Below are 11,113 nucleotides of genomic sequence, written 5' to 3'. Positions count from 1 at the left end.
ATTCTTGTGACGTCACTGAGATGCGGTTGCTGTATATAGCAGAGACGCATTTGTCAAAGTTGATGGGGGAAAGTTAGTGTGGTTTACCTAAGAAGAAACATTACCCCACAATATGAGAGAAATAGTGCACGTACAAGCGGGCCAGTGCGGCAATCAGATTGGATCAAAGGTAGGAAATATTCTCTTGTTGTTTTATGTTTTCTGACAGTTTTATGTAAAGTGATGTAGTATCTCAGTGCTACTCATACCAGCGACGGTATGGTGGCTGATAAGGGGCGTTATTCAGGAATGCTGAACTCTTACCACCACTGTCTCGTATCAGATGAACAAACAGTACATAGAGTACATCATCACATTTCATCCGTTTTAATCACACCAGCCAGTTTGAAACGATATATACGATATATAGCATTTTTAATATCATAAATTTCCAACAGTTTCGTTTTCCTGTTTATTAAAAAGTCAGGTTTGTAAATTAACATTGAAGAGTTGTTCTTGGTTGTAAAATTGCTGAATCGCCACCGTAAAATATACTTGTACACCATTAACGTTGAAATCAATTCTAATATAAGACATATGATAACATGATGGATTTATACTGTATGTTGGTGTCATATTTACTGAGCGTGCATTACAGAGTATGCTGACATAGCCTATTTCAGTGTGATACAGGACAGGTTGAATAACGAAGTGTTTGAGATATGTATGTAATATATATACTGCTGACCTACATACAAGCTCACACACTTGTGGTGGGCTTGGGGGGTTTCCTGTCGACGACGCAGACTTTTTTCGTCGGTAAAACCCATTGTGTATTTTAACTGGCTGAATTGTTTCAACACTACACTTACGTGCTGCCCTGAACCTGATAATGTGATACACATGGTTGGAACAAAATCATGACTTTTTCATCCTGAATTAGGTTTTGAGTGAATGATACCTTGGTTATACCGCTTTTAGCAGTAAGAAACTGTACGGTGAGGCACACCAAGACATTACAAATAACACGGTGGGCCGATGGGTGGTGGCCTAAGGGTCAAAGCGTTTGCTCGTCACACTGACGACATGGGTTCGATTCAAAACACATAAGCTACATTGTGTGAAGCCCATTTCTAGACTCACCCAACATAATATTTTGCCAAAAGAGCAGTAAACCGTATTTACTCAATCCATTTGCGGAATCGAACCCAGACCTTAGAAGTCAAGAGCATTGACCAATATTCTTTCCCATCTCAAAACTCACTTTTCTAGTTTTTGAAATCACGGCTCATTTTTACTGAAAAATGACAAAAATCTCCCTTTCATCAGTTTTCAACGTCTGTTTAACGCTATCCTATAAACATCGGTTACAAGGATATTTAATACTGTTTAAACAAGCTCACGGGCAGCTACCGGATAATGATCAGTAATAGGGACGCCTTGTGACCATCTAACCTCGTTAGAACGTCCAACTGAAGTGTGTCTCAAGTACCTTGAAATATACGTGCATATTTTCATTCTACACTACCGTAGTTTATGCAGTAAACAACACGTGTCCAGGTATTGTCGAGGCTTTAAGTGATGGTACTATTGAAGGCGGTAGTAGTTTCATTATAATTATATATCATCGTTAAACCATCATCGGCATTATTTTTGTATTTGTTTTTGTTAGTATTATTATTATCATTATAGTTCTGGGAAGTAATTGCCGACGAACATGGTATTGACCCGACCGGCTCCTACCACGGCGACGCTGACAACCAGCTTGAGAGGATCAGCGTGTACTTCACGGAGGCTCAAGGTAAGGTCAGGGTAAGCCCGCGGGCAACTGTACCACCAGAACGCTGTTTCTCCCTCTGGAACCGCTCCCCTCTGTCAGGGATTGTCACAGACCGCTGGCTGTAATTCCTGGCATGTAGAATTTGGTTGATCGTGCGTTCCAATAGCAACGCCCACAAGCTGTTGATAGCGTTTGTGCACACGTTTGTTCAAAGTTAATTCAAAACATATTTATTTTCCCTTGGGCTTCAGAAGACGTTAAATTTGTGCAATCAACGCATTGTACTCTGTATTTACAACTATCAAGTTTCATATGTATTTTCTTCTAAAACAGAAACAACAAAAACACAAAACGACACACATACAAACAAAAGCAAACCTTGACATGCATGTATGCATCCTTTACGTGCAAGTACATAGCTTTGTGGGTGAATAATTTGCGTTTCCACCACAGACCTTTGACATAACCCTGCTTGATGAATAGGATATTGTCTTGCAAAGACTACGTGATGGCATTCGCAAACGTTAAATCATGTTTAGAGGAGTTTAAAGGATAAGCGATTAATCAGAGTCAACACATTACCTCTATTGGCGGTATTGTCCTGCATTAGGACAAATATTACATCAGTAACATATCTTCCATCCTTGACGCGAAATATGCAAGCTATGTGTTTCTGCCCGCCACCTGGTGACCGGTTGCACTGATATACGGCGTGTGTACGAGGGCTGGTCAAAACGTTACATAAGCCTACATATTTTCTAGACTGGTGACACCAGCTAATCTTAGGAGTGTTGTTGGATAGTGTTCTTCATCAGCATTTCCTGTTGTTTTACTCAAATAGATAAATTAGTTTGAAAGCAACAGGTCCTTGAAGCATACTGGGGTACTTTTTCATCAGCCCTTGTATATTGCCATTTATCTTACCTCACGCATGAATGTCGCTTTCTGATTGGCTAAGCGCTGTTCTATATTTTCAATGTACCCCGCTTACAGCCCCGCGGGCTAGAGGAACATAAAGAAAACTTCGAGGGTACATGAGCCATAGGCTCCCTCGCGACCAGTGGACAACTTATAGTGGACCTGTGATGTAAAAACCTAGCATGAAGGTACATATTGTCACACACGGGGTCCTAGCACTTCCACGTCCCTGTTTCTGTTGTTTCTTTGAGCACACAGGTTGGCAGACATGTTGTAAATACGTTTTGATTTGGAACGTTATGGTCGCTCCGCTTACTCCATTAATATATATAATTTAGATATTAACAAATAAACCCATCTTCACTGAAAATGGGTCCCACTGATTTGGGAAATACTGAACCCGAGTGAATCAGGACTTCACTGCATGGAGGGCGAGGCAGTCGGGAAAATAATTTGGTAAAACAGACTACGGCTAATTCTGATTGGGCAAGCAGTTCCTGACCATAATTATGAGATCATTTCGTACATACTATTTTACATGACCAGAAATATCCTGCACCGGATGTGAGGAATCAAAGATTGTGTTTCCCTGGTAATGCGTTTGTTTCCTGCCTGAAGCTTCTGGTCGACATAATATATTCATTGGGGATAGAAAATCTTATAACATATATTTACTGGTCACTTACCATATAGAACCATCATTACGATGTTGACGTTACGATAAATACCTGCGGGATTATTTAATGATATATCACTTGAATCTGATCAAACCGTGCACGGAAACACCCCTTGAAATATTTGAAAAGATAGAAAGTCCCCCTTACATCTGAAACGTGGAGAAGTTACGTTTAAAACAAGAGTAAAAAGAAGTTTATAAACCGATTGCCTGAAAGCAACCTAAAACACAGTCTAAGTTTAGGTGTAAGGACTTCATCGTAAACAACCATGATCCAGCGATTATTCGAGGATTTACGGTATTGACAAGTCCGCTGTATTCGTCACTGATGCCCTGTTCGCGCTGTTGGCTACAGCTCCTGCCGAGCCAGTATAAGAGCAGCATTCTACGCTAGAGTAGACACAGCCTGGGTGTAATTATCGTGATTATAGAGATATGGGGATCTTGCATTCATAGATTTACAAGAGCATGAAGCGGAACTTCTAAAGTCAGTTCGGAAACGTTTTAGCATTCCAGAACTTATACTACGACAAGAGCGTCTTGACATCATCACAAGCTACATTCTTCTGCTGCTGCGGTGTCGCCGTGAGAATAGTGTATAGTTGATTCTCGTGAGGAATAGCGTTCAGTTGCCGTGGGAGTAGTTCTTGCGACAGGTCGACAAGTGAAACAAGTTTGTGTCTCTATGAAACCTCACACAATATCAAGTATTGAAGGAGGCATTGAATAAAGATGATGACCAGGCCTTCTTAACAGTGAACGAGCTTTACATGGATGTATCGTACACAAAGTATGTACACACTCTGATTATATATCGCAAATTATCAGAGTGAAAGAGAGAGGCAGGGGGTGTCACGTGAGGTCATGTTTGTTTCACAGTCTCAATAGATGACTGAGTGAATAAGTTTTGTTTCACAGTCCACAACACCAGGCCCTCGGTTTTTAGTCCAGATAGAAGAATGAGTGAGTTCAGTTTTAGGTGGCTTGTAGCACATTTCCAGCAGTATCACAACGGTAGATACCAGAAATGGCCTGCACACATTCGAACCCCGATATTCGGCGAGACGCAGCCAACCAGAGACCTAGCAAAGATATTAAGTTGAATCCTCTATGTAAAGTATAGATTACCTACGCATCAACCTGGGCCAACATTTCCGAAGCTCCCTTAGCGCTAAGATAGTCGTAAGTGTCATACATTAGCATTAACTTAAGACTATCTTAACGCTTGGAGAGCTTCCAAAATCTAGGCCCAGGTGCGTATTTCAGGTTTATATACAATGTGTTGTAAATAATGGTTAGCTAATCCTCGATATCAGCCCCCTCGGCAGTCGATATATAGTGAGACCAGCTGATTCAGACATTACTATTACCAGTAAAACATCGATTAACACATGATCGGTACAAAGAAGTATTTCTGGACAAACGAGTGATCGAGAGAGCAAGTTTAGTTTTACGCCGTTTCTAGTAAACGTCCAGTAACATCACGGCCAGGTACACCAGAAATGGGCTTCACAGATTGTACCTGTGTGGGAAATCGAACACGGTTCTGCGGCGTGACGAACCGACTCTTTAACCACTAGGCTACCCCTCTAAAGAGGCCCCAAATAATACATGGTATACACGAATATAGGCCACGCAAGCCAGTGGTTGATAGTATGTGCACCCTGTTACTACTTGAAACATACATTGGCGTGCCTATATAAATGTTCTAATGTCTCCTTTCCACAGGTGCGAAATATGTTCCGAGAGCCGTTCTTGTTGACCTCGAGCCTGGCACAATGGACGCTGTCCGATCCGGCGCATTCGGTCAGCTGTTCCGGCCAGACAACTTCGTGTTTGGACAGACGGGAGCGGGCAACAACTGGGCAAAGGGTCACTACACAGAAGGGGCTGAGCTCGTAGATGCTGTTCTAGATGTGGTCCGTAAAGAGTCAGAAAGCTGTGACTGTCTTCAAGGATTCCAGCTGGCACATTCCTTGGGAGGGGGGACCGGGTCAGGCATGGGCACCCTCCTCATTAACAAGATCAGGGAGGAGTACCCCGACAGAATCATGTCAACATTCTCGGTTGTCCCATCTCCAAAGGTAATGCACAGAAAAGATCTCGGAATGTGTTTTCTGCACTCTTTTTATAATTCACGTGTTTTTAACAACAGAGGCACCAGTAGTAGACTGGTGCTCTGGGTCCTTATTCTCGAGACGTTCGTAGCCGTACGAATTCCTAACTTCGATCGCTGCCGATGTGTTGAGAATGGGCTTTAGAAGTTCGTAGGGCTACGAACGTTGGGAGAACAGCTAGACTGGTTTGTAACTAATTTACAAAACACCTTCAAAATATTTTCTAAGGCGAAAAACGACCCCCAAACACTTCAGATTATTTCAACATCTTATTAAAGAAATTTGTAACCATCTTCTGTCACACGGTGTCCTATATTGAACAAAACTTATAACATATGAACTGTTCCAGGTGTCCGACACAGTTGTGGAACCATACAACGCCACTCTGTCAGTCCATCAGCTTGTAGAGAACACAGACGAAACTTTCTGCATCGACAACGAGGCTCTGTACGACATTTGCTTCAGGACTCTTAAGCTGAGCACACCCACCTACGGTGACCTCAACCATCTGGTTTCTGCCACCATGTCCGGAGTGACCACATCCTTGCGGTTTCCCGGACAACTGAACGCCGATCTCCGTAAACTTGCTGTCAACATGGTGCCCTTCCCCCGTCTTCACTTCTTCATGCCAGGGTTCGCTCCCCTTACTTCCAGAGGTAGTCAAAGTTACCGAGCCGTTTCAGTGCCCGAACTCACCCAACAGATGTTCGATGCCAAGAACATGATGGCCGCCTGTGATCCCCGTCACGGCAGATACCTTACTGTGGCTGCCATGTTCCGTGGACTCATGTCCATGAAGGAGGTCGATGAACAGATGCTCAACGTCCAGAATAGAAACAGCAGCTACTTCGTTGAATGGATCCCCAATAATGTCAAGACATCCGTATGTGACGTTCCTCCAAAAGGCCTGAAGATGTCAGGAACCTTTGTGGGCAACAGCACTGCCATCCAGGAGCTGTTCAAGCGCATCTCCGAGCAGTTCACGGCCATGTTCAGGAGAAAGGCTTTCCTCCATTGGTACACTGGCGAGGGCATGGATGAGATGGAGTTCACTGAGGCCGAGTCCAACATGAACGACTTGGTGTCTGAGTACCAGCAGTACCAGGACGCATCTCTTGAAGATGCAGACCTCCTGGAGGAGGGGGAGGAGGAGGAGACAGACACCCAGCAATATGCCTGATCTACAAAACTCTCACTATAATTTGAAGTACATTACCCATTCTTGTTTACACCCTGGTGTTAATGGAAGGACAATTGAAGGATACTTGTATTACGTGCAATTACATTTACACTGGTGTAATGCATGTAATTTGTTAATTATCTATACGCGAGAGCGTACAGTTGTTGTAAATCACTCTGGGTAACTAGAATAGGAATCTCGTGATTCCACATTCGGGGGATACTGGCGTTCTGGGAAGACTCTTGTCCCTGGCTGTATAATATAGGCCATACGGCGTCCTTACTGAAGGAAACAAATAAAGGAACAAGCAGTTTAAAGTAGTTTAGAATCTGAAAGTGTCACTATGTAATATGGTAATTGCCATTTCATGTTCGAGAACTTCCGGAATGATACGCGAAGCACTTCGATGCTTTCCGTGGGAGCATTCCCTTTCAGACGTCCGAATAATTGATCATTGTTTGAAGTAATTTCATCCACGAGACGGGGTATCTAAATTAACTATTTGTATTTTTCTTACTAAACCTACTCTGTTACTCTTGTACCAGCACACATGTAGTTTATACCCAACAACAATGTACACAGTTTATGCAGAAGGGCAATACATTTTCATCTCCAGAAATTACACTGTTAAAACGTTGGTTGTTATTGACTGGTGTCAGTTTTGCTTCAGCCTGGTTTCCTGGGTATGGTGCGTTGGTGCTTCAGTGATGACGTTATGGGCCAATGAAGCGCCGTCGCTTAGTACTCAAGGTACCAGTCTGGTTTTGTTGCAACTCGAACACCACGAGAAGAAAAAATGTCAGATAAATATGTGTCGAAAGAATAGCTTTGCCTTATAAACACCCTCATATACCAACTATTAAAATAAAAATACATGACTTTTTCATGCAAGGTGGAAATACATAACGGACCATTAATACGTACGAGTTAAATGTATTAATTTATAGCATTGTTCCTGTTACAATGACACATGTCCTTATCCAAATGCATGTATAAGTTAATGTATCGCTCAACATCAGGTTTGTTTTCGTTGATGGAACCGTCATAGGTCTTGTTAAGACACTGTGTATTACTGTTGTTTAGTGCATGTGAATTGACAGTTGTTGACACCTGTTGTTAAACATATTGTTTTGTTCGAGAAACGAGTTAGGATTGTTTGGTTTTATTTTCAGCACTGTTGTTTACGGCCAAACACTCAACAACCTTTCCCTTTGACTAGAAAATACTGTAACGCTCACGGAGGCTCATCCTTGGAAATCGAGCTTTTAATGTCCATTCTGTTATGATTAATACCCAGGACAAGTGCAACGTTTTGGTCGTGAAGTACTTATCTATGTCGCTCCATTAGCATTGAATTTATCTCGCTCGCAGAAGTAACTTTCAGGACTGGACACTGGCTTCAAAAGCATAATGCCACATTTTTTACATAATTTTCGCCTATATTATACGTACTGGGGCATATGCACTCACCTTTACTTCCTATTGATTCAATACAAAACGACTTATCTTGAACTGATAATGGGAACTTCGCGGCGGACAGCTTCCAAACAGAGATAACTTGGTATATAGCGAATGTAAACAATTACTCCGCACATCGAAAACTGTTGCACGCAGTGTTGTCGGGGTTTCAATAACAAATTGTTCACAGCGTATTCGTGAAAAGCGCTCAAAGGTACATAACTCTGGGGTTCGCATCAAGTAATGCTCGTCCTGTTTGGGGCGCGAGAGGCGATTTAATGCGACGTTAATTAAATTCATTCAAACTTTTTAATTTACTGTAGTATCTAAACACGCAAATATTTTTTGAAAGAAATTATATAGTACCTACCCTGATGGCTAGTACTATTACTGAGAGAAATGCATTATTTAGAGGCGTGTGATGTGATATAATGCCTTTAAGTCACGCTAAACTACACGGGCTGATAAGAATGATGCATATGGCTCGGAGTATATGTCGTAATAGAATGGATATCTAATAAGCTGGATAAAGACGAAGAATGTGAGACACGAAAACAAGAAAAGTCTGGTGATATAACCAGCAGTACTTGCATCAAGTGCTAACTTGTTCCACAAGAGCCAAAGAATACAAATACATTTTGAGTTATTGGTTACTAAGTTAATAATGAAAGACAAAATTACGTGTCAAAGGAATACCTATGCTTTATATGCACCCATATACCAAGTATTATTAGAAATACATGACTGTTTTCAAGTGTTGCATTTTAAATAAGCCCAGCTATGCTTCATGACATGTTGGTTCTATATTGACAGCCAGAACACATGGTTTTATTGTAACTATATTAAATGTTTAGTGACTTTTAGCAGATACGTTAGTGAATATGTTTCATGATGTTAAAGGATGTTCAACAAAATCAAATCGTTGTTATAAACGTGAATATGTTGTATGTGTTACTTTGAGAAATATATTTGAAATTATATTTTTCTGGGACACGAATTGATAACAAGTGCTCATACGTTTTTGCAAAGGGTTTCACATTTAACAACCATTTTAAAGCAATTGCGCCACTACTAGTCATAATTTAAGTATCATTTGTATTATCTCGAAAGTAAAGATTTATTACCGACCATGTGTCTCTCATGCTGTCTGTCATGTGATAAACAGGGTCTCCGAGGTCGAGAGTAGAAAGACGGTGGCTTGATCTCGGTGTGTTCCGAATGCATAATCCGAATTAATGAGTGACTTGGTTATTATATGTCATCGTATCCCATATGCGCAGATCGCTGTTCATGCTGTTGATCACTGGATTGTCTGATCCAGACTGGATTATTTACAGACCGCCGTCATACAGATGGAATATCGCTGAGTGAGGCGCTGAACAGGTAACGAATACAAAACATGGTCCATGGGGACTCCCGTGTGTATCCCAGAACAAATCTGTCTCTCACAAGCAGAAGTGTGGTATAACGTACAGTTGTCTCGATATTTACGGGCCCACAAAAATATCGACTTATCAGAATACCGACACATCCAAGTTGGGCATATGATCACATGCCAACATGAAAGAAAACAAACGAAAACAGAAGATTGTATGTCTGTTATTTATTTGTCTTCACATATATCTCAAGTACTCATGGTAATCTTGTCATAGCGTCCATTTTCAAATATACAATACAGCGGCAAATGGTTCACATTGTTTACATAATTCATATAATTTAGAAATCATGATGTAAACTAATATTTCTTGTCTCAGACATTAGTGTAAGTGTTTGTTTAAGGTAGAATATGTCTTCAGCAGCCCCTGATTACCACAAAAGGCGACTATGCTTGTCATAAGAGGCCACTAACGGGATCGGGTGGTTGACTTGGTTGACACATGTCAACGGTTCCCAGTTGCGCAGATCGATGCTCATGCAGTTGATCACTGGGTTGTCTGGGCCAGACTCGATTATATACAGAGCGCTGCCATATAGCTAGGAAATTGCTGAGTGCAGCGTAAAACTAAACTCACTCGCTGCTTCATTCCCAGAAACCGCAGTGACCTGGACTCGCGATATTGGCGTTATTAAAATAAGCTTTATTACATAAAGCTGCATGGTCTGTATGAGAGACTAACATTTCCGCTAAAACTTCTGTATGTTTGAGGAAAATTAGGACCAGATAATCCAGTGATTGATATTGTAAGTATCGATCCACGCAATTGGGAAATGATGACATACAGTTAAGGACGTCACCAAGCACGGTCACCCGCCACATTTGGGCAAAATGTATGAAGCCTATTTCTGGAGTCCGCCACCATGATATTACTAGAATATTGCTTAAAGCGACGTAAAACTAAATTCATTCACACTCATATGGTTACCCACAAGAAGCATGGCTTAACAGCATATACACCTCAATGGAATTTTCAAGGATACTGCAAAGTACGATATGACATTGTCTTCAATAGTTCTGATCAAATCCATGAGTAGGACTATGGTATACACCGTCGATAATTTAAGACGAATGGCCTCCGATCATAGTGAAAAGGCACATGTTAGCTGTCCACAAGTACAAGCGGACTGACATCCCACGAGCTACTGATAACGGGTCTAAATAGTTTTCACGACACAGACCGAGATGCTCCAAAGGTCAAAGAGCGGGCATCAACTGGTTCAACTGAAACAATTCTCATCGTTCAGCGAAACATAGTCAAAGTTAGACTTAGTTAAAGTGCCCAAGTCAGTAATTATGATATCTGCAGTGTTATATAAATTAACAATTATATTAATAACAAAGTGTCTATGAAAGACTGGTGTCGTTTTGACATGTCAAATCTGGATTTACGTTGACACCTGCACTTTGATGTTCATATCAACGTGTCATGTACCAGGTGTCTGTGGCTGGTCTTTCCCGTCCCGTCAATATTCTTGACTACATACATTTTCCACTTCTCTCGGTTGGAAAGAGCCGATCTTACCACTGTCCGAGATTCTAATGTCGGTTTGCTTGATGGAATCAGTAC

At 41.4% G+C, this 11,113-nt stretch overlaps 1 protein-coding gene across 1 annotated transcript; it reads left to right on the top strand.

Moving 5' to 3' along the window:
* LOC137257660 (tubulin beta-4 chain-like) lies at positions 1 to 7,272 on the top strand. Its single transcript, XM_067795019.1, has 4 exons — positions 1 to 169; positions 1,672 to 1,780; positions 5,082 to 5,437; positions 5,820 to 7,272. Exons 1-4 carry the CDS (start codon positions 113 to 115, stop codon positions 6,648 to 6,650), a joined length of 1,353 nt encoding a protein of 450 aa, XP_067651120.1. The 5' UTR covers positions 1 to 112; the 3' UTR covers positions 6,651 to 7,272.
* The last annotated feature ends 3,841 nt before the right edge of the window (positions 7,273 to 11,113 follow it).

Source organism: Haliotis asinina, chromosome 12, assembly GCF_037392515.1.
Source record: "Haliotis asinina isolate JCU_RB_2024 chromosome 12, JCU_Hal_asi_v2, whole genome shotgun sequence".
Taxonomy (NCBI): Eukaryota; Metazoa; Mollusca; class Gastropoda; order Lepetellida; family Haliotidae; genus Haliotis; species Haliotis asinina.
This window is presented reverse-complemented; position numbering and strand designations above follow the sequence as displayed.

What these genes read in the sequence shown, in the direction of transcription:
- LOC137257660 (XM_067795019.1), top strand. Translation starts at nt 113, where the DNA reads ATGAGAGAAATAGTGCACGTACAAGCGGGCCAGTGCGGCAATCAGATT. An exon ending in GCAATCAGATTGGATCAAAG is followed by an intron (nt 170 to 1,671) that starts GTAGGAAATATT and finishes TTATCATTATAG; the next exon opens with TTCTGGGAAGTAATTGCCGA. An exon ending in CGGTTGTCCCATCTCCAAAG is followed by an intron (nt 5,438 to 5,819) that starts GTAATGCACAGA and finishes GAACTGTTCCAG; the next exon opens with GTGTCCGACACAGTTGTGGA.